Raw genomic sequence first — 24,575 nt, 5'->3', positions numbered from 1 at the left:
ATTTTTAAATAGTTTATTTCTTAGTCTCAGGTTCATCAAGAGAAAGGTCCTGTCATGTAAAAAAATAATACCTAAAATTCTACCCTGGAAGAAAACACTAGTGAGTTTTCATATTAAAGGAACATGAGAAGACAACGTGTATAGAAATAAAAACGTCTTGATAATTCAGTCAGATTTACAGCTGTTAAATGTACACAAACATGGACAATAAAAATGTTCCAGGTACATTTCTGGTGAGTTTCAGGAAAGAGCCACCCTCCCAAGCGCCTGCCGTCTGAAAACCTAAAGAAGAAAACTTTGTAAGAAGTTTTCAGCTTAGGGAAAAAGGACATGGCTATAATAGACTCCTTCCATTATGTACAGTCTACAGAAACACTCTGGGCATTATTATCTGAAAATCGTCTGGCTTTCCCTGCGGAACATGTGGTTTCTGCCTTAACGTCTTAGCTTCCTTTTTAATATCTTCTGACCTTACACATTTTGTTAACTTGAAAATCTTCTCTTCTTCATTTCCTATGAGTCTCTGTTAGTCTGATAAAGCTGGCAGACCAAGAAGGGCCCTTGGATGACATAGTCTCCCAGTTCCTATCCTTGAAGTTCTGAGCATTATTTTATTTTATTTTTAAACATGAATTCTCCCAGTGTATATGCCAAAAGGAGTGTTCAGAATTGATGACATAGATTTTATATACTTGTTTTACAACCCAGGATAAACTAGACATAGGGAAGAATTTATAGTGAATGAAATATTGCTTTCAAAGTCATAGTTCTTAGGATGTAAATTTAGGAAATAAGCTAAACTTTGAGGCATTTTAAAGAACTGAGAAGTACTTGGGCATCATCCAAAGACAGGAAGTGGAAACATGGACATCCTTAAATAGGAGATAAAAACTGATTCTGGATTTCTAGCTCATGCTTCCTTAAAATCAACATCCTAAACAAACCATGTTGGGCTATTTGTGTTACTTCGGGCTAAATTTTCTTGATGGAAATTGTAGCGATAAGAAAACACAAACATCTGAGTGAAATTCATGATTTTTATTCACACGGTCAAACTGCTGAGGGTGATGTGAGTTAAGCTTAGTTGTGAATTTTACATATTAGATGCTTATTTGATGGCATGGTTATATGAGTGGCGTTTATAAAAGGACGGGGGTAGGGCATGTGGCGTGGTCCTCTGTGCTACTTGGTCCAGTGAAATCAGCCATCGCTCGGATGGTAGAAGAGAACAGTGTTGAGTGTCTACAATAAACGTGAACCTGGCGGTGGTAGTGGTGAAGAGTTTGTGGCCATATCTTGAGAGATGAATTCAAATGACAAATCAAGTATACAGAAGTTAGGAAGAGAGGTCAGTGTGGATGAGAACAGAATCTAATACTCGGGAACCATTTAACTAGACACTCTTACACCCTCATATTCCTTCTCAAAGCTGATGTAGTTGATAATTTTCAGCAGTTTAGATTTCTCTGTTGGTATGTTTCTGCTCTATCCTGTTGCTCATTTTCTTCAGTTCATCCAGCTTTAATGTAGAACCTCTGCGTTTGATGCTCCTAGTGGTATTTTCCAAATTCCTTCTCATAGGGTATATTATCACTCCTCTTAGAAATACCACTGATCAATCCAACCCAAATTATAAGTGGGGTGACTGCTGTAAGTTCTAGAAGATCTTGAAGCAGATGAAGCCCCAGGAAGCCAATAGCCATACTAAGATATGTAACTTTTGGTGAAAGTGTTAGAGAAAAAGAGATCTGCTATGGAATTTTTTTATTTTTTATTTTTTTGCACCTCTCTAGGGAAAAGAAAAGAGGTGGTGGTTATAACTGCAGCACGTTGTCAACTTCGCAGAAAGGTTTTTCCCTGCTCAGTGTCCAGAAGTTGGACATAACTCCATCAGTTTTCACATCAACCATGAACTTGTTCTCTCAGGCTTCCTAGCATTCTTTCTAGTAAAAGTCATCTTCTCATTTTTTCCCTATGTGGGATCCTGCTTTACAGGTAAAAAGGATCTGATTTTATTCTCATTAACTAAGACCTGCACTTACCCTGGGCCTCTGATTCTTCTCCCATGTCATCTTTTCCTTAGATAGAATTCTCTTGGGAAATACTTTTCACGGAGGCCCAAGGACCTGAGTCTTAATGAACAACCAATTGTCTTGTATCACCAAAAGCATGATACTAGGAAACTCAAAGACCCCAACTTTCCAAGATTCTCTGTCTTGTCAACTATCTCATTCCTCTCACGTGCCTGTTCTCATATTTTGCTTTCACTCATTTAAAACTCCTCTCCTTTGCCATGTCTAATCATTCACCTGAACCTTCCACCATTTTCTTTAAGGTGTGTCTGTCACAGGACTCTGTCTACACCCTTTCTGGGTCAGGAAGCGTGTAAGGTGGCTAGGATTCCTTTAGTTTGTTCTTCTTGATAAATCTACAAGTTGGGTTGATACATTGGAGAAATTCCTTGTTGAACAATAGTATCTGAAGATAACGGTGACAGCTTTGTTTGATTGGAAACGTTCACATTGGTACCAGTTCAGGAAGCAGAAATAGCATGGGATTTGAGTTTTGCCGAATCTTTAAAGAGTTAGAATTTTGGAGACTTATTTAAGAGGTGATACGTCAAGTTAGTTAGGCCTAGAAATAATCTTAGGGAAGGTGGGGAGAACCTGTCGCGTTGAGTGCCTGATGAGCAGAATCCAGTGATGAATTTTGCCACATTTAGAAATGCGGTTTTTTTAAATGCTGAAATACTAATTTCCACTCACCCTTTTTCCTGGCTATCTGCCTCTTCCTTTCTGAGGAATGGAGAAGCAGTGTAGTTAATCTCCATTTTCTAAGTCTATCACAGACTTGAGTGGGCATGTTTGTTAAGAGAATAGAAGTGACTCCGCCAGGGAATGACTAACCTTCTCTCTGGCCGCCACAGGATTGTGAACATCTTATATTTCTTGTCTTTAGGGAACGTAAAATTCTTACGTGGAATTGTAGCCTGGCTCCAGCCCTTCCAGTGGCTTCAGAGCTACTATGTGATTTGGGGAAGGGCCGGGTAGATTGAGTTTTGAGAAAGTGTCAGGTGAGGCCCTGGAAGACAGCTCTGGTTTCAAAGAGCATTAAGAAGGCCCCAGAGGACTTGTAGCACATTCTTGGTGTAGTATTCCTTGTTCTTGGTATTCATAAGAAGCCGTGGGGCTTGTTAGTACCTTCCCTCGTTGTGCTGTAGAACTACCCTGATCAGCTGTTACAATGTTCAAGGTGCCTTTGGCCGTGGATTTTTAAGTCTCTAGGACCACTTGGAGAGCTGGTTAAAGCTCCTTCAGTTTCCCTCAGGGAGGATCTCACAGTAACATGCCACAAAGCCCATGATTGTCAACATGGGAACAGATAGCTGAATGGTATTTTTCTCTCCTTTGTCAATAAAAAAGGCTTAATATGTTCTATGTCTATCATACATCAAAGTGATTTTCTTCATCCTGGGAATAGATCCCTAAATACTGAAAGATACAGATGTATATGCACACAACTTTTTAAAATAGTTATTAAGTTATTGTCTCTACTTCCAAAGAGACCATCTGCACATGCCCAGATCATGTGGTGACCTAATTTAACTGTAGCCTTGTCAAGCTGGTTTTGGTGAACAGCATAGTACATGTCTTTTGCCTACTGCAGTGAACCCAGTGTAGGGGCATTTATTTAAAAGCATTAGTTCAGAAAGATGTCAGTGTGCAGAACCCATTCAAGAATGAAACGTGTCTTGATGAATCCCTTGTCAATAGGGGAAGAAGTGTGTGTGTGTGTGTGTGTGTGTGTGTGTGTGTGTGTATGTATGTACATACACAGTATATTATGGTCTTTGGGTATCTGTTCCCAAGATGGAGATAATTATTTTTACCTGCAATACACATAGAAAACATAAGCATTTTTAATTGACAAGGAATATAAATAGATCATTTAGCTATCAGTTTGTATATAAACAAGGGAAAAATCTGGGAAAAAAATATATAAAGTGAACCACTTTGCTGTATACCTGAAACTAACACAACATTGTAAATCAACTATATTCAGTTTAAAAAATTTAAAAGTCAAAAAAAACTGTATATTCGCAGTTATGGGTTTGTGAAGTGTTCCTGTGAAACCCTATCTGAGGGAAGTGGAAGGAGCTTTAAAAGGTGATCCATGAATATTTCGTGTTGGGTTTCTTCTTTGTGCATTTGTTTAAAATAGAACTTATTGCTGCTTAGATGAAATGTAATTTTGCATACCTAACTCAATGGCATAGCTTTAAATAGTATGTCCATATGTGAAGCAGGACCAGGAGGCATATAAAAAAGTGAAAACTACTTGAGTTTTTGGTGGTGATGGAATAAGGTAGATTTTAAATTAGTTTGTTATTTTATGTTGTTGTAAAAATCAGAATATAAGGAGATTTTATGTGGATGCTGGGTAGAAATTGGGTGAATTCTATTCCTATACTTGTAAGTGTGAAAAGGGTGGTAAATTTGGTAGTGAGTTGTCATTACTGTGGATTATACTTTGCAAATTTTAAAAATTTATCTGACATTTGGATTAACTTGAATATAAAGACTTAATAACTTTTTAAAATTCCAGAATAAAAAAGATGCCCAGAATGAAACCACTTAGAAATAACTCATTATTAACACTTTAGTGTTTGTTACTTTCTAGGTTATTTTTCTTGCATGTATATTTTTTGTAAAATGTGTAAAAAAAAATGACCCTTTTATTTGATGGTGTGTACTTTTCACTTAATATGTTTTCAGTGTTAACATTACCTCCCACAACATTTGTAGGGGTTCATAGTACCCCGTTCCATGGATTTATCATCCCCTGATTTTTGAACATTGTGGTTATTTTCCATCTTTTCTATTGTAAACAACACAGATATGAACTTTTTTTTTTTTTTTTTTGGCTGCGCTGGGTCTTCGTTGCTGCGTGCAGGCTTTCTCTACTTGCAGCAAGCATGGGCTACTCTTTGTTGTGGTGCATGGGCTTCTCTTTGCGGTGGCTTCTCTTGTTGCGGAGCACGGGCTCTAGGCGCACAGGCTTCAGTTGTTGCAGCACACAGGCTCTGTAGTTGTGGCATGCGGGCCTTAGAGCGTGTGGGCTTCAGTAGTTGCAGTGCGTGGGCTCAGTGGTTGGGGAGCACGGGCTCTAGGCGCATGGGCTTCAGTAGTTGTGGCGCATGGGCTCAGTAGTTGTGGCTCAAGGGCTCTAGAGCACAGGCTCAGTAGTTGTGGCGCACAGGCTTAGTTGCTCCGCGGCATGTGGGATCTTCCCGGGCCAGGGATCGAACCGTGTCCCCTGCGTTGGCAGGCGGATTCTTAATCAGTGCGCCACCAGGGAAGTCCCAGAGGTGAACTTCTATGTGGGAAAATTATTGAGGAAACTTGCTCGCAGATGTTAATTTATTAGCCTGTTGTTAAGAAGACCAAGTGAGATCTGGGTAAAAGGCAAAGAATGGGTGATTTTTTTTGAGTTCTTACCTTGTGCAGGCATTCTGCTCATGCTTTTCATGCACTGTCACATTTCAGCCTTGATAGCAGAGTGTACTGTCATTTGCATTGGAGAGATAAAGCATTTGAGACAGGAAGTATTAAGAATCCACATTAATTAAAAATAATAATTTAGGGTTCAAAAAGCAATTGTCTATATTATCTTCACTTAAAATACTTCATAGTTACTGAATAGCTCTCAACTGGTTGTGTTTGGAATTTGATTATAGCGTTCCCTTTTTTTTTTTTTAATTGGAATATAGTTGCTTTACAATGTTGTGTTAGTTTCTGCTGTACAGCAAAGTGAATCAGTTGTACCTATACATATATCCACTCTTTTTTAGATTTCCTTCCCATTTAGGTAACCACAGAGCATTGAGTTCCCTGTGCTACACAGTAGGTTCTCATTAGTTATCCATTTTATGTATAGTAGTATATAGAGTTCCCTTCTTATTTGAAGAATTTTACAAAATGAAGCCTATGAAGTTATATTAAACAGCATTTTAATTTTTAACCCGTTAGGAATCATTAAATAGTGTAAACATGGCTGTATGGTTTAGGAATTTAGAAATTTATTCAGACTGGTTCTCAAGTCTTCGGGTTCCATTGTGTGAACTCAGAGGTGTGCCCTGGGAAAGATAGTACGCCAGTTAAATCATGTTCCAGGACTGGACTCTATTAACATGTTACTATAAAACCCTAAAAGAGGTGTTGAGGGCTAGTTTTTCAGGAGGGCTCTGAGGATCTGTGTTGTCATTCTGTGGTAGGTAGAATGGTCCCAAAGATGAATGTGCTGCTTGGCACCTGTAACTACTACATTACACGGTAAAAGGTACTTTGCAGATATAATTAAGGCTGCAGACCTGCATTGTCCGCATGGACCCAGTCTAATGCAAAGACCTTGCTCTGGTAGGCATCAAAGAGAAATGGCAGAAGAGAGAGTAAAGAAAAAGCCTAAGCACGAGAAGGACTCAGCGCGGTGTCACTGGCTCTGAGAAGTAGGAGTCCACATGCAAAGATCAGAGAGAGGCCTCTAGGAGCCCAGGGCAGGTGCCAGGTGACAACCAGAAAGGAAATGGGTACCTCAATCCCACAGAAGCAGGAGCCAGATTCTGCCAACAACCTGGATGCACTTGGAATTTAATTCTCTCCCAAAGCCTCCAGTAGGGAACACAGAGCTGCCCATGCCTTGGTTTTTGGCCTCATGAGTCTCTAAGCAGAGGACCCAGTTGAGCTGTGCTGTCCCTTGACTCCTGACCTATGGAAATATGAGATGATAAATGGATGTCCTCTTTCCTAAGCTGCTAAACGGGTAGTGATTTGCTATGGCAGAAATACCAAATTAATACACGCTCCTTGTTGAATACATATCTGCAATCCCTTGATTCATTAAACAGCAGTTATGTCTCAGATGTCAAAAGCTGCCAGGCCACAGCTAGTCAGTTGATCCCGCTGAAGTTTCAAAGTGAATTTCTAAAGCTAAAGTCTGTCTTTCATACATCTGTAAAAGCTTCGGAATTCTGTGGAAACCTAAAAGCTTATTTTTAAAGCTTTTAGAAGTACAAGCACTGTGGGCGCAGTTCACAACTTTTCGGTGAAACATATCAGTCCCTTTTATGCCAGTTACAGTGCAGGGGCCATGTAGGTGGAATATTATACGCAGAAGCATTACTGGTTGTCAGGGAGTTCACAGTTTAGGTGGGAAGAAGGGTCTTAAAGATAGGAAATATTAAAGCAACTAGAGATTGGACTTTGCTCTTACAATTTATTGTTAAGCTCAACTGTATTACTTACAGTAATGTGATGATGATAGCTAACACTCAGATAGTACTTACTGTTTCAGGCACCATTCCCAGATGTTTTATAGGTATTAACTCATTTAATGTTCACAGCAGTCCTATGCTGTGGGGTGGAGAGCTGTGATTCAGCCTCAACATCCAGAATCCCAGAATTTCTCTCAAGGTTGGCATAGGAGATTTCCTAGTCCTGTTTTAAGCTTTTGGATCTTGCGTTCTGAATCTTGTTCTTCCAGGAAGCCCTCCTATGTTAACAGTTTTTGTAGATAGACTTTCTAGTTGGAAAGGGTCATAGTTGATCTGGATTCATGCCAATGCAAGAGTTTCTAATATAACATCCCTGCAAGGTTCTATAGGACCTACCCCTACAGATGGGAGATCCTTACCATAGAAGATCCCTAGAATGTCTAGTGTTGAACTTATACTCTTGGTACAGTTGAGAAACTTAGGTCCAAAAAGCACGATGACTGAGAAAAGACATGTAAGGAATGACATATAATATGAAATAAAAGACATACTAAGACATGAGTTTGCAAATTATATTGTCTTTAAAGATACTTTGTTAAATAAATTATATCATGTAAATCTATTGAAGAATCATTTAAATGTGACATAGTTTGAAAATACTCTGGTCTTACCAGAAAATGGAAGAAAATAACTTGAGACAAAAAATTTTAAAAAATTTAATGATGTACTCATAATCAATGTTTTATTTCATTGTTATAGCAAAACCCAGAATGTCCAATGTATACTTGTTTCCTTAAAACACATTTCATATATATGAAATTTTTATTTGTCAAAAAATTCATGTTGATCAGCAGTTAGGGCTTTGGGGAAACTGCTATCTCAAGAATTGTAAGAGCAGCTTTGAAGGCTGAAGGAGCAGATATAGCTGCTCTTTTGAAAAGATGTCAGTGTCATTTGCTTGCTCTTTTCAGATTTCATTCAGCCAGTACATCTATAGCTTCTCCTGTTCTTTGTGCCATGAAATTTAGGAGATTTCCAGAGTAAGGAATGGACTCCAACAGTTATTTTTCATCTGTTTGTTAAGATTTGCACTCCCTCTATCTCTGTTGGGTAGATTAGATTGCTATAACATCACCAACTGTTCAACTTCAGGCTGACAGATATGGCTTCTCCCAGGAGGCTCATGCTTGTTCTCTTTTTATAGTGGATGATTTGGATAGGAGGCAGTCATAAAACAAATCTTTAGAACAAATCCTTGGTCAGGGTGCTTCTGATATCTACCTTCCCTTATAAAGCATCTTCTGTTGAACCTCACATAGTAGATCATTTCCACTGTGATAGCTCTGATTATTTGCAAGTTCGTAGGGCTAAAACATGCCTTTCTGCAGCTTCTCTCCATTGTTCTGAATTTTAGCCTCAGCCTTTCAAATATTTGAAGCTAATGATCATGCTCCCCCTAAGTCTTATGTTCTCAGCAGCAACTGCAAACACTTGACTTGCATTCCTGATCACAAATACGTGTCAGGAGTGGTACTGGGAGTCATGGTCAGAATGATGAATAAAGGAGTGTATTTCAGTGGGCTTGCAGTCTACTGTTGGAGACCCTCAGCTAAAGAGGAGATTTCACTAGCATGTGATAGTGCTACAACTGAGGTACATATAGAATGCTATCAGAGAATAAACAGGGAGGACTTCACTCCATTGGGGGAGGTGGGGGACTCATGAGAAGACGACAGCTAGGTTGGGACCTGAAGGACGAGTAAGTGACAGCCACACAAAGTGGGGAGGCAGACAGAAGAGCACACGGAAAGTCTCAGAGCAAAGAAAGACCATGGCGCGTTCACAGAATTGCAAGTGTTCTATTTTACTAAGGCTGGAACATGGATTTTTTTTTTTTTTTAAAGACATGGATTTTAAGAAGAGGTATGGAAATAGATGATACTGAAGACCAGATGAAAAGAATACTATATATGCAATATTAGACATTGGACTCTGTCATGGTGTCATGGGAAGTCTTTGAAGAGTTTTTTAGCGAGAGATACAAGATTATATCTTATATAATATATGATGTGGTATGAAGAGAGATAAATGAGAGACAGCGGTCTGAGTTGGGAGAAGATGGTGGGCTGAGCTAAATCAAGGATACCTCACTTCTTGGCTTGAGACCCTGGGTACATGGTGGTACCATTCACTGACTGGGGGTATGGGCCATGGAGCAGATTTATGGGGTGGAGGAAAGTGGTAAGACAGTGACTTCACATTTGGAAATGTTGAGTTTGAGCTGCTAGTGGGACATTTAGGTCTTGGAGGTGGATGAATATGAGACTTTCGGGCCCTGGAGGTGGAGATATAATTGAAGCCCTGTGAGTAAATGAGGTTGCCTAGAGAGAATGAACAGAAAGAGAAGAAGGTCTAGAGGGCTAAGGGTAGATCACTGAGGATCATCAAAACCAAGACAGAGGAAAGGGAAGCCTTGGGAGAAGAGAAGTAGCAGTCCAAGAGAAAAGAGAAAAGCCTGGAGCATATGGTGTCATGGAATCCCAGTGGTCAGGAAGAGGGGGATGGGTAACCTGCCACACCCTGCGGAGAGGACAAGGTAGATGAAGACTGCTACATCCATCTCACTGTCTACAAGGAGGTGACCACCCTGTGGTTGTTCTCCTTTGGATGCTCTCGACTCCTCATAAACCTAAACAAATGGTACTTCAAACCGAATACAATCCAGATGTTGATTTCTCTGGAGTCCATCATTTTTTGCTGACCTGAATGTTATTTTAGTAATATTCCTAAAAACATTGTTATCCATTTCTAAATAATCACGTTTCCATTGTTAACTTATACCATGCTTATGATCAACTAAAAATTATCACATCTTTTTCATGTGAGAATCTGTCTCATAGTAGATGTGTGTATGTGTAGCAGACTTAAAAAACCTACGTGTAGGACTTTATTCCACTTTATTTAGTTAGTTTCAGGACACGTCTATATATGTATTAGTCTTTGAATGGTCAGCTATTGTCTAAGTTATAATAAAATGAATAGGCATATCTGTATGTATTCAACAATGTCTATATGAAATTTTAAAAATATCCCTAATAGCCTTGAAATAGATGAATAAGCATAAGTATATTTTATCATTCCAGCATGCTTAGCAAACACATCTTCGATATGGCGAGAGCAATTATTAGGAAAAGAACTATTTGTTAAGTAAACTATTAGATGGAGAGCAGTATTGTCTAGACAGATAAATAAATAACTTTCTTAATTTTCTAATTATTGGTTGACATTAACAGGTAATCACAAGATTATCCATGTGTCATTCTTGTGGCAATATTAACTCTTCAGAACAAAATAATGAACTTGGAAATAGGAAAACAGGCCTCCAAGGAACAAAGAAAATTGTCACTGAGCCCATGGTTATTCCTTCATAGGACAGAAGTCTAGCCACCATCACTGCTCAGTTTGTGTCTTATCCAAAAGTACGTTGATGGTTTTAAGAAGCATATTTATTTATTTTTCTAGAATTCTTCAAGTCCATACTATCTTAAGATTTTATAGTGTTTTAAAAGTAAGTATATTTGGGAATAAAACAGGGAAGAGTATTGGCTTATGTTTCTTCTTACATTTAATGTAGGTAATTGAGAAAATGGGTTCTGTGTTTTAAAAACATTTCTATCATAGTATCAACATTTAAATGTTTCTAAGATTAATAGATTTACTAAAAACCTTTAGGGAATTTGTGAATTCATGATCCTATTTAAAATTAGTTTTTAAGAATGGCCCTTTGGTTAGGTAAGACTTTTGCCACTGTTGATCTGTCCTCCCACAATGACCTTTGCTAACTTTCCATCCAGCTTCACACTTGGTTTTCAAGGGTCTGTTCCTCCAGGAAGCCTGCCATGTCTTCTCAGTTAACCTCTCCCATGGACGTGATCCCTGGCACTCAGGGTTTGCATTTGACACTTTCTGTTGCCTCTTGAGTCTTGTACTGATGCAAAACAGCTTTTCGAGCATTTGTATTTTGAGGCTGAAGGCACTATAAAGTGCCAGAGAAAAAAGACAAAATACTGGAACTAAGACTGGCTCTGATTCTTGTTGAATTTCAGGGCTATTTTGTGAACAGTCCTGCTGGTTATTGAAGATAGAAAGCCAAAACATTTCAGCATTTTAAAACATTTTAAAATTGCTGGTGGGTACCCAGAGGAGAGAGAAAAATTAGAGATGTGTTTTATCAGTCCCTTAATTATCCTCTCTTTAAATATTCACAAGAGCAAATATACCCTAAGCTGCAGATGTGTTTTGAGTTATATGGTTCTTTTTATATTGAGTAAACTATGTTTTAAAGTTTAAGCTTCTTAAAAAGCTCCCTTGCAATTTTCCTTGTGCTTGAGTAGATCGTGTCTGTCAAACTGCTGATGTAGTAACTGAATCTTATCATTTGATTGGATTATATCATAATTTAATACCTAAAACACAGTGAAGGCCATGTTCCTTTACAAATGAATTAAATTAGAGGAGAACAAAATAAAAAGTAAAGATTGATTGTCAGTTGAAATGATTATAAGATTAAAAGGTTGTGTCTTGGGGAAACTAAGATATCTTATTAAATAGAGCAGTGCTTCTCAACCCTGGATACAACCTAGATAGAATCACTTAGGGAACATGGAAACAACAGCAGCAGCAAATACTGTTGGCTGGACCTCTTCCCCAGAGATTCTGATTTAGTTGGGGCCCAGGTATCAATTGTTTTTTTAAAGCTCCCCAAGTGATTCTCATGTGCAGTCAGGTTTGAAATAGATGAAAATCCAAGCTATTTAAAGAAAGCATTTCTTGGTAGACTACATAGGTATTTGACAAGAAGATACAGGAGGAAAAGATGGAGAGAAACTTTTAGTGTAAAATTAATAGAGGTTTACAATCCATTATTGACAGCTCTGAAATATAAAAGCCCTGAAAAAGAATAGGGTTTCATAACTTACTTGGTGGCAAAAATCTAACCTAAACTGAATATATTTAGTAGAAAATCCTGAGGCCTTTCCTAGTCTGTCTTTATCCCATTTGGTATGAATAATCATACATTTCATTGCAGAAATTTTTTTTTGGTGGGGGGTGAAATAGAAAAGGATAGCTTTATTACTTTGCCAGGCAAAGGGGGACACAGTGGGCTCCTGCCTTTAATGTGTCCCCGCAGAAATATTAATGTGTCTGATTTCTTATTATAAGTTACTGCCCAAGACCTCACTGAGGGTGTGCCCTAGATAGGGTACCTTTCTGAACTATATAAAATGTTGAATTCTGGAATACATCTAGCCTCAAGGGTTCAGATGATAGTAGGGAAGGCTTGTAATAGGGAAGACCAGTGTAATAATGAACTTCCTGTCAGATTAAGAAGAATACGTTTCTTCTAATTTCCTAGGCAGTGGTTTAGCACCTGCATTAAATAAAAACAATGGCGAATGTCAGAACATGGCTCTTGGCTCTATATGTATACATTTTTTTTTGAAACTGATCTGAGAAGAGGGTTCCATTTCTGTCATGTTGAGAGAAACTTACGTTAACCAACAACACAAGTAGATCAAGTAGAAAAAATAATCATCTCTAAAAGACTTTTCAGCGTAACAAACTACTGCCAAATTTAATGGTTTAAAGCAACACAACACATATTTATTATCTTAACCAGTTCCTGAATGTTAGGAATTCAGGAGCATCTTAGCAGGGTGGTTTTTGTTCTGGGTTGTTATCAAAATGTGGGCCAGAATTTCAAACACCTGAAGACTTGACCGGTGTTGGAGTGTTATATTTCTTTTTCAGTGCCAACAGGTCCCTTATTAGTGCTTAAAGAAAATTCTAGTCCCTGTTTCTGCAGTTGTTCAAAGTTTTAGTTTTCAGTATAAACCTAACAATTATTTGCTAAAGGAGGCTTTGAGTCCTTCTAACACGTTCTAATATGTTCTGAAGATTTCTGCTGCGAGTCCCTTCTTAGTGGGGAGTGCCTTCCCTTTGGATTTTCCTTGTCCTTCCTCAGGCAGCTTTTTCTCTCCCCTAGGTTCTGTCTCTGTTCTCTTAAGGTTACCTCTGCATCTGCCTCCTGTGCGTCAGTGAATGGGTGTTGATGGCCCTGGATAGTGTGATGAAAAGCCTTGGAGGAGCTTCTGCCCGGAAGACAGGCATTAGTCACAATTGAAAATGATGAATTACATCATTGCTAGTGTGTTTAAAAAAAAAAAAGAAGTGCCGGGAAGATGCTATAGGAGCCTCTAATGGGATCTTACCCAGTTTGTGTTTTGCTTGGTCTGTTCTTCCCCCCCCCCCCCCCCCCCCCGTTGTGTTTTGGAGGAAGAATAAACCTACCCTTGGGGTTTTGGTCAGGAACAGTTTCCCTCGGGGGCAGAAACATAACACTTTTATGTCTTCCCTGACTGCAAATGTTCAGGGGATGTAGTGTACTCCAGTAGAGTAATCTCATTTACTTTATGTGGAAAAATATAATAAAAGAAAAAGCTTAGGTTCCTTGTAAATTTAACTGTGAAGTTCTTGTCTTTCTCGCTGCTCATCTCTCATCTTCTTGGTTCCCCCAAAAGTGCTATGTTGGTTTCTTTCTCATCCCCTTTCTCCCTTTCTTTCTGTACCAAATCTTTGAAAAGATGTAGTTTTACACAGTTTTAGGAATATAACAGTTTCCTTTTCTGAGCTGTTTCTATTTTGAGCCTTATTTCTAATTTGAGAAAGAAAAACTGAAGCTCTCATGACGAGAATATTAAGTATGGAAAACTGATGGAGGGTGGAGAAGACAGTCTTTGATCCTCTGTGTGCAAATTAAGTGATCCACGTTCTGCATCCTTTTCCATCTGTGCTTTTTTCCCGTCTCTGAGCCACAGTGGAGTCTTCCCTAGAAGCTCATAAAATCAGGAAGCCATCCACAAGGTCCCAGTGAGTGTTTCTAATCTGCATCTTTGTCTACCCACAAACATTTGTGACACTGTAACAGAGGGAAATTCTGAAGAGAGATGCTTTACTACGATAAACCTTACACGTAATTTCAAATATATAAAATAGGCACTAATTTATATTTTATTTAGTTGCTGTTTTATTACTACACATACAAGTATTTATAAAGGCTTTCCTCTGATTAATCATCACTCCAATCTCCCCCAGCTCTCTTTTCCCCCATAAGTTCTTCAACTATAAATTCTTCTACCCATGAGCATTTTTGGATCTCAGACTCCCACGGTTAGAGAGGGACGGATTATCTTCTGATTACAATATAATTTTCCTGAGAAAGTCTTAAGGAATCGACGAATCAGTTAAATCAGGAGTATATATACCCTTTTGAATGGCGTTCATACTAGCCAGCCAGGGAGAGCACGGCAGTAAAGCAGTATGGGGGGGGAAGCTGCCTTCTTCAGGGATGATGGTACCCTGGCCATTGTGAAATTGGTCCTAAACAGAGTCCCAGTGACTCACTGGGCGACTTTTGCCTTCACGTACATCAATGTAAATTAGATTGATTTCAATAGCAAATCTTCTTTAACCTTGAGCTTTCGTGCTCTGCCTTTAAAAATGTCATTAGTATAATATATTAAGCTGCAGGACCCTTCCAAACTCAGTATCACCACCCCTGCAAACACACACACACACACACACACACACACACACACACTCACTCACTCACTCACTCACACTCTTCTAAGCTTAAAAGATTGTGTCCTGAAGAGGAATGAGCTTGCTTATTATGGAAATTTATTGCTATCAAACATAGATTTCCCGAAGATTATCCCCGTGTTATCTTTTTTCTTTCCATGTTACCTTTGAAAGTGACTGTGGTTATCTTTTTTGGTCTCTGTTTTATGTTCCTCTTTGAGAATGTTTTTGAGAAAGGATTTAAGCGTATGTGTTGGGGGGAGAGAGAGTGAGCAAGCAAAAATCTGGACAAATAAGTGAGGTTTAAGGCACTTAGGGTATTAAAGGTCATCTTGCCTATTCCCATTTCACCCGCCCTGTGTGTTGATAGCACTTGCTTTTATGCAGCATAATATCTGAAATGGTTGCTATACACCTGTCAGGCCTCAAGTGATCCTTCATTGTATTCAAACAGAGGTCAAATTAAACTAGGATCACCTACCTCAGTTTTTCTAGAATTTCTGTATAAACTAGAATCTTTGAGAGATAAAGAATATTTAATATCTTTGCCACAGTATTTTGCCTGTTTTAATAATTTATTTGCATTATTTCTGAATGTTACACAGTTATGTTTTTAAGGTACTTCTCATCATCATGGCACAAGTACCAATGTTTTCCAATGTGTACATTCTGGCAACTGTTTAATTTCTTTTTAAAGTAAGTCCATCAGATTCTTTGAGGATTGGCCTAAAATTCCTATGCAGAGGTTTTTCCATATTATTAAAAACAAATAAACAAAAACATGGCAGCAAACTTAATGCAACAGCTCTTAACTTTGGTTGCATATCTAAAAACAAAGCTACATTTTTCTTATTCTAATTTGGTTTTTCCCCCTAATATTTTATTAGGTGCAGAGAGAGCTAGCAGCTGTTATTGCTTTGAAAGCAAGGAAGTCTGGTGAGTAGTCTTTCATGGGGCTGGAGGAAGGTTCTGATACTTTGGGGATATTTCACATGTCCTGTGGTTGTGAGCAGTTGAATGTATCTCAGGAAGCTTTGGTATAGAATACAGAAAAGTATCTCCATTTGTTTTAAAAATTATTTATTCTACCATCAGAATAGCACAGGTGTATATCTAGTTCTTTAAAACTAGATATACACTGCCTTGCTTTATTTCATACTTCAAGGAAAAGTGAAATTAAAAATTAAAAATATGTTTGTAGTCCACTGCAAGCATGGAAAAAGTCTAGGTACCCGGCAAAGAAAGCAAACCACATTGCATTACCTATCATAATGACAGAGGAAACTAAATAACATAATGGTGGTCTCTTTTTTATATTTTTCATCTCAAAGTAGCTTCTTATAAAAATAATTGAATTGTCTAATATTTAATAGCAAGCGTTTTTCATAGGGACTGATTGTATGGATCTGATTCCTAATACCTTAGGAAACAATCTGTGGACGTAATAAGTGGAAAGGAAGAGGGAGCTTTCAGATACATCTTGAGGAGAGAAAGCCAGGCTCTGCTGAAATTCAATATGAAATAGAGACTCAATGAGGTAGAAAAAAACTTGCTTTGAAAGGAGGAGTATCAGGAGGAGGCATCCTTTGCTGTTCAGAGGCAGGAGGTCGCTGCTGAATGGAGTGACAGATAGAAGGGAGGTGCTTCTTAGATAATGTTCAACTAGAATAAGACTATTCAGGTGAAGACACTATGACAAAATCAAAGAGTTGCCAAAGTTTGAAGAAATAAGTGGAACAGAAATGTCTTCAGAACAGAAATCATACATTTTACATCTTCCTTTTTCTAGCTAGAAACTGTAAAAACTTGCTTTTCTCTCAGTGACCTTTGGAATCAAACACACCCTAGTATGAAGTAGCTTGTTGTGTTTATACTATATCTTTGTTGATTTGGCTGATGTAGAGCATGCGGAGACTGGATGCTATAAGGGTGATGGAGAAGAGACGCAAGGAACAGTAATCTGGACCCACAGAGCTCGGGCAGTGTGAAAAGGGCTCCTCCAAGAACAGGATTAGATCATGGGTATTTGCATAGGTGGAGGCCAAGATGGAGAAAGGACACCAGTATAAAGGTTGTAGGAGGGAAGTCCTAAAAATAACTTGTGCTAGAGCTGATGGTGGTTCCTGTAAACATAAGGAGACAAAACTTACAGTCTGTATGAGTTGGGATGACAGTGCCTTGGAGGATAGGGGTTTAAAAAAGTTTTTTTTAAGTTTCGGAAAAAGTTGGGGAAATAATCAAAAACATATATTCTGTCATTGCTGGAGAAAAACAGAGCAAGTAAATACAGATGGTGCTGGAGAAGGGGGTTGCTAATTTACACAGCATGGGATGGGAAAGCCCCCAATAGGACACATTTGAGCGAAGACGTGGAGTCACTGAGGGGTGAGCCTTGTGGACGTCCAGACAAGAGCACTGGGCAGAGGTGTGTGAAATGAGTTTGAGGAGCAGCAAGGATGTGAGAGTGGCTGGAGCCAAGTGAATGAGGCAGAAAGAGGCAGGTTTCGGATGTCAGGCTAAGAAGTTTGAACTTTCTGGAGGTGAAGAGAAATGAAGAGGAGTAAGCAAGACCCGCACACAGTAGCTTGTGCAAAGTAAAAGACTGGTATGACGTTGACTTTATTACGCCATGACGTTAACATATCTGTTTTCCTTACTCATTTCGTCTGTGGAGCTTGGAATGTGAATACAACATTGGCAACCTCTCAGGGACAGAGTGAAACACAAATGCTCCAAGGATGGGGACATAAATTCATAGTTTTTCAGAAAAGCCACTTTTCAGTGCATTCTAGTATAGTTACTCTATAAGCCAGTAACTCCATGATTGGAGGTCTAGCTTTGGGCGTAATCAGAGACACATGTGAAGATTCAGGTAGAAGAAATCTATTTCATTGCTTTTTTTAACAGTAAGAAATTAGAAACAACCCTTAAGTTCCCATAATAGAGAAATGGTAAAATTGATAGATCAATGTAATGGAATGTTAAATAGTTTTTTAAATGATATTTCAAAGAATTAGTACAGTAAAATGTTCAGTGGAAAAAAGTCTGTGCAATGAGCCTGTATTACTTGTCTTTTTCATAATGAAAATAGCTTCATTTTTTTCTTATTAGTATAGCATAGTCATTGAAAAACTTTGGTAATACATGGATGTATGAAGAAGAAATTGAAAAATCACCCATCATCTCACCAACAGAGATAACCAATAATACTCTTTTCTGTATATATTTACAGATATTTCTCTATTAATATGTAGATATTATATATATAATATATGCAGTTTTATAAAAGTGATAATTCTTTACATGTGCTCTTTTATTTTGTGATAATTGTATATTCATGTGCAGTTGTAATAAATAATAAGGGATCACACGTTCCCTTTACCCAGCTCCCCCCAATGGTAACATCCTGTGAAACTCAAGTACAGTGTCACAATCAGGATATTGACATTGATACAAAACATTTACATCACCGTAAGGATCTTCCATGTTTGTCTTTTATAGCTACACTAACTTTCCTCCTACCTGTTTCCTCTTTAACCTCTGCAATTACCAATCTGTTCTCTATTTCTATAATTTTGTCATTTCAAAAATATTAGATAAATGGAATCATACAGTATGTAACCCTGTAGGAGTGGTTCTTTTCACTTGCCATAGTTCTCTGGAGATTTATTCAGGTTGTTGTGTATATCAATGGTTATTCCTTTTTATAACTGAATAGTATTCCATCATATGAATGTGCTACACTATATGTAACCATTCACCCATGAAGGGCATTGGGGTTGTTTCCAGTTTGGGTCATTATGAATAAAACTACATGTGTAAGTTTTTGTGTGAATGTAAGTCTTTATTTCTCTGGACTAAATGCCCAGGAGTACAGTTGCTGGATTGTTTGGTAATTGCATGTTTTGTTTTTTAAGAAACTGCCAAATTGTTTTCCAGAGTGGCTGTACCATTTTACATTCTCACTAGCAATGTATATGTGGTGTAGGTTCTTGCATCCTTGCCAGCATTTGATGTTGTCACTATTTTAAAAAATTTTAACCATTCTAATAGGTGTGTAGTGACATCTCACTGTAGTTTTAGTATGCATTGCCCTAATGGCTAGTAATATTGAACGTCTTTTCATGTGTTTATTTGCCATCTGAATGTCTTCTTTGTGAAATGTCTGTTCATGTCTTTTGCCCATTTTTGAATTGGATTGTTTGAGGGTTTTTTTTTTACTGTTGAGTTTTGAGATTTCTTTATTCTAGATAGCAATCCTTAGGCAAATATTTTCTTCCAATCTATAGCCTGTCTTTTCATTTTCTTATCAAAGTCTTTCACAGAGCAAAAGTTTCTAATTTTGGTGAGGTCCAATTTATTAATATTTTTTAATGGATCATGTCTTTGGGTTAAGTCTTTGTCTAGTCCCAGATGCCAAAGATTTTCTCCTGGGTCTTTTTTTTCCTTAAAAGTTTTTATAGTTTTATGTTTTACGTTTGAGTTCATGATCCATTTTGAGTAGTCTTTATATAAGCTGTGAGACTTATGTCAAGATTCTTCTGTGTTTGTTTTGGCTTATGAATGTCTAATTTTTCTAGCACCATTTATTGAAAAGACCATCTTTTCTTCCATTGAATTGCTTTTGCACCTTTGTCAAAAATATGTTGGGCATATTTGTGTGGGTGTATTTCTGGATTCTCTGTTCTGTTCCACTGAATAGACTCCATTGGTATCCATCAATACAAGCCTTGATTACTTTTATCTATAAATCCACTTTTTATAGGATTCATTTTCATGCACTAATACAGCTCTGTATCATTTTTGTTAGCTGTTGTATGTTTATATTGATACCATACAACTTATTAACTAATTCTTTGTTGTATGTTTAAGTTTTTAATAGTTTTCCTATTATAAATGATAATAGAAGGGCTCGAAGATATATTCTTGTATATATCTTTTTGCCCTTTACCAATTAATTTCTCATAATAAGTTACTAAAACTGGATTGCTAGGTCAGTAGCTTGGTATGGACAGTGTTAAAGTTTTGTTTTTCATGTCTAAGACTTTAACTCATCTGGAATTTATTTTCGTATATGGTGTCAGATAGAAATCCAGGTTTATGTTTTCCTTATGCTAAGCCAGTTACCTCAGTAGCGTTCATTGGATATGATGCTGACTCGATCGTATATAAAGTTTATATATATATATGCTTGAATTTATTTCTGGTCTCTGTATTCCTTTGATCTATTTATTCCTTTGACTACACTTTCCTGTTTCAGTTACCAACACTTTATAAGAAGACTTTTGGGGGATTAAGGGGTAAAGCAAGTTTCTTCTTATTTTTCTGTTTTCTTCATAGTTTTATTTTGTCAAGTTCCATGAAAACCCCTATAGGGATTTCTTAAAGTGTATTGAATTTATAGGTCATCAGATAAATTTGACACTTTGGAGATAAGTATTTGCATTCATGAACCTAGGATATCGTTCCATTGTTTTCAGATCTTCAGTACTGTCTTAAAAATTTCTCCTTAAAGCTTCGTACATTTTTTTGCTTGATGTATATTTTGGTATCTTGTAGTTTTGGTTACTATTATGAATTAACTTTTTTTTAAAAGTTATACTCGTCTTATTTTGTGAAGGTTTCTCATTCTTTGTCTTTCATGACACTGTATAAAAAATAAACTTTACGTTTTAGAGCAGTTGAAAGGTCACAGAAAAATTGAGCAGAAAGTACACAGAGTTCCCATATCCCTCCTGCCCCAACATGCACAGCCCGCTTACTGCCATCATCTCAGAGGGGTACATTTGTTATAATCATTAACCTACACTGACACATCAGTATCACCCACAGTCCGTAGTTTACTTTAGGGTTCACTCTTGGTATTGTGCATTTTATGGGTTTGGACTAATGTATAATGACATGTATTTATCATTATAGTGTCACACAGAATAATTTCACTGCCCTAAAAATCCCCTCTCCTCTACCTGTTTGTGCCTCTCTACTTCCATCCCCTGGCAATCACTCATCTTGTTACTGTCTCCATACTTTTGCCTTTTCCAGAATGTCATATAGTTGGAATCATACAGTATGTAGCCTTTTCAGATTGGCTTTCTTCACTCAGTAATAGGCATTTAAGGTTCATCCATGTCTTTTAATGGCTTGATAGATCATTTCTTTTTAGCACTGAATAATATTTCATTGTCTGGATGTACCATGGTTTATGTATTTGTTCACCTCCTGAAGGACATCTTCCAAGTTTTGGCAATTATGACTAAAGCTGCTATAAACATCGGTGTGCAGGTTTCAACAACACACCCACGAACACATAGTTTTCAACTACTTTGGGTAAATAGCAAGGAGTGTGATTTCTGGATCGTATGGTAAGAGTATGTTGAGTTTTGTAAGAAGTTGCCAAACTATCTTCTAAAGTGGCTCTACTATTCTGCTTTCCCACCAGCAGTGAATGAGTGTTCCTGTTGCTCCATATCTTCACCAGTGTTTGTTGTTGTCAGTGTTGCACATTTTGTTGTTTTACTTTGCATTTTCTTGATGACATATGCTATGGAACATCTTTTCATGTGCTTATTTATTATCTTTATATCTTCTTTGGTGAGGTGTCTATTAAGGTCTTTGACCTATTTTTTAGTCAGGTTGCTTGTTTTCTTACTGCTGTTGAGTTTTAAGAATTCATTGTATATTTTAGATAACAGTCCTTTTTTCAGATGTATTTTGCAAATGTTTTCTCCCAGTCTGTGGCTTGTATTCTCATTCTCTTCACATTGCCTTTGAAAGAGCAGAGTTTTTTATTTTAATGAAGTCAAGCTTACCTTTCTTCTTTCTTTCTTTGATCCTGCCTTTGATGTTATAGCTAAAAATTCATACCATACCTAAGGTCATCTAGGTTTTCTTCTATTACATTGTAGAAGTTGTATAGTTTTGCATTACATTAAGTCTGTGATCCATTTTGAGTTAATTTTTGTGAAAAGTGTAAGGTCTGTGTCTAGGTTCTTTTTATTGTGTGTGTGGATGTCCAGTTGTTCAGCACCATTTGTTGAAAAGACTATCCTTGTTCCATTTTATTGCCTTTGCTTGTTTTTTAAAGATCACTTGACTATATTTGTATGAGTTTATTTCTGGGCTCTGTATTCTGTTCCATTGACCTATTTGTCTATTCTTTCATCAGTACCACACTGTCTATATTACTGTAACTTTATGGTAAGTGTTGATGTTGGGTAATGTCGGTCCTCCAACTTTTTCTCCTTCAACATTGTGTTAGCTATTCTGGGTCTTTTCCCTCTCCATATATAGTTTTGAATCAGTTTGTTGATCCACATCTATTATCTTTTCTAATTGGTTACTTTTGCTGTATGAGAACTCATGCTTTTGTGGCTAGCAAAAGTGTTGAACTCAAATGAATTCCAATAGCTTGTTTTAAAATTATCTTGGGTTTTCTGTATGGGCAAATACAGCATCTGTCAATTATGACTATTTTATCTCTATCTTACCAATCCATATAACTCCTTTTTTTCCCTCATAGTATTTCATGAGCTAGGGTCCTATGATGTAAGTTGAATAATAAAAAGATAGTTGGCATTCTTATTTTGTCCCTGACAAAACTGAATATGTTTTCTGATTAGAAAAGTAGTATAAGCAAAGAAGGTAGTTTTAGAGAAAAACAGACTTTTCTGTCATACATTCCCCAAACCACAACAAGTTTGGGAAACAATCTAGGGGCAAAAATAACCAACAAGGTGATATTACAATATTCAGAGAATTCAAATATAGAAATAAGGAGATATCTACCTGATTCACCCTACGCTCTCACTGTTTGAGTTGGCATTGAGAGTGGATGAAAAATAAGTGGCAAAGTATGAGAGCCTAAGTCATAGGTTATTGCCTTCATTCCTTTATCAAGTTCTAACTGAGCCAGGTACACTGTAAGGCATGAGGGTACAATGGTGAGCAAGGACAAATATGGCTCTTGCTATTTTTAAACCACAATGTATGTTTCATAAATAAAAAACATTAAGTCAATAGCTGTCTGAAAAAGGAACATGGATTACTGAGTAGCTAGGAGGTGATAAAATGAAGAACTATTAAGCACAGCCTTAATTAAACAGAATTTTAGCTGTAGAATGGTACTTCCTATGTATGCTCTTTGCTGTTTTTTAAAACTATTTTGAGTTTTTTTTTTTTAAGGAAGAAGAAAAAGAAGCTGGTATACTTCTAATAAAAAAAGTATTAAAATGATAGTTGGCACATCTGGGGCTTGACAGAAGGAATTGATTACCCTAATATCTGTCTTGCAGTAAAACTGTTAATTAGGGCTCAGGTGGTCATGCCAGATTTATGTCTCACTGTGAAGGGTTATTAAAACAAGAATTAGTATAAAGAAAAAGTTTTTGGTTTCAGCTCACCATACAAACAGAAATAAAAGTAACTGTCAATCAATAGATTATATAAATGATTCAAGGCTCTAGCTTAGTAAAAAATCCATTTTGTTGTAATTTTCTAAGAGGCCATTAGGATGTGCCTTTAGTTTTCTCCTCTAAATGCTAACCTTAGTGAATGTGAATAGCATTTTAAGGCTTCACAAGATTTTAAAAAATTAGCACAGGTATCTTTACACTTCTTTCTTTTTTGTTGAATTGCTTATTCTACTGCTAATTGTTCACCAGTTAGAGGCTCGGGAGATATGTTTCTTCCCCTTTTCAAGGGAATCCACAGCCAAAGCACGTTTAGCTCTCATTATCTTTAGATCATATGAAATTTGTGCCATGGTGGGCTTCTATTTCTGGAAAGCCAGAAATCTCATATTGGTAAACCCTCTTGGCAGTTTTTATATTTCACTCTCTCTGCCTAGCCCATATCTAGTTAAGTGTTTTAAAACTAAGTAGCAAGGATATTAATGTTTGGGAAAGAAAGAAGGGGTTCTAGGCTCTGTTTATACCATTAATGTCATTGTGACTTTTGTGAAGTGATTCCAATTTGTATCGTGAGGGGGTAGGTGTAGAATGTGGGAACCTGAGAGATTTCTTCCAGCTCCAGTGTTTAATTATAACAACGAGTATTTTCATTAATTTCCTTCATTATCCTTAATGGAGTCACAACCTTGGGAATATTTTATTCAGGACTCTTTTAGGTACAAGTGAGAGATAAACAAGCTGAAAACCACCAAGGGAGTTTACTGGCTCAGGGGATCTGTGGAGTTAATCAGTCTCAGCAGAGAGAACCTCTTTCTGGTAGGTCCAACAGAAGTGTTGGTGGGGACCTCGCTGGAAGGGTGGAATGCCCATCTCTGTAGCAGTGGACACATGGTTGGAGGGCAGGATAGAGAGGTTAAGTCAGCCTCCCACGAGACCCACGGACTGTGGCTAGGGCAGGTGTGGCTCCCCAAAGAAAACCAGCAGAAGAGGGAATGGCTACTGGGCAAGGTACTCACCACAGGAGGAATTGTTTGTATTGTCCCAATCTCACGGTTAGAGGTGAATTGTCGCGCCAGAGAGCACACAGGCTAGAAAGGCTGCAGCCAGAACGCAAGCCCAGGCTTTCCAGCACCCAGTCTCTGGTTTTCCCAACTACACAGTGTCCCCTCCCTTGTTAGGAATTTTTTGGATTGTGGAGAGTAAAGATGTGGTTGGTGAAAAGGAAAAGAATAGAGTGAAAACTGGCATTTTTCAAG

At 37.6% G+C, this 24,575-nt stretch overlaps 1 protein-coding gene across 5 annotated transcripts in view; it reads left to right on the top strand.

Annotated features, from left to right (window-relative positions):
- Window positions 1–24,575, top strand: part of RAPGEF5 (Rap guanine nucleotide exchange factor 5) — a 219,423-nt gene that overhangs the window by 65,029 nt on the left and 129,819 nt on the right. For all 5 annotated transcript variants that reach the window (XM_059933978.1, XM_059933979.1, XM_059933983.1 and 2 more), the window contains one exon: window positions 15,799–15,847. In XM_059933978.1, coding sequence (XP_059789961.1) covers window positions 15,799–15,847 — 49 coding nt within the window. The remainder of the gene's footprint in view (window positions 1–15,798; window positions 15,848–24,575) is intronic.

This window comes from Balaenoptera ricei, chromosome 9 (assembly GCF_028023285.1).
Source record: "Balaenoptera ricei isolate mBalRic1 chromosome 9, mBalRic1.hap2, whole genome shotgun sequence".
Classification (NCBI taxonomy): Eukaryota; Metazoa; Chordata; class Mammalia; order Artiodactyla; family Balaenopteridae; genus Balaenoptera; species Balaenoptera ricei.
This window is presented reverse-complemented; position numbering and strand designations above follow the sequence as displayed.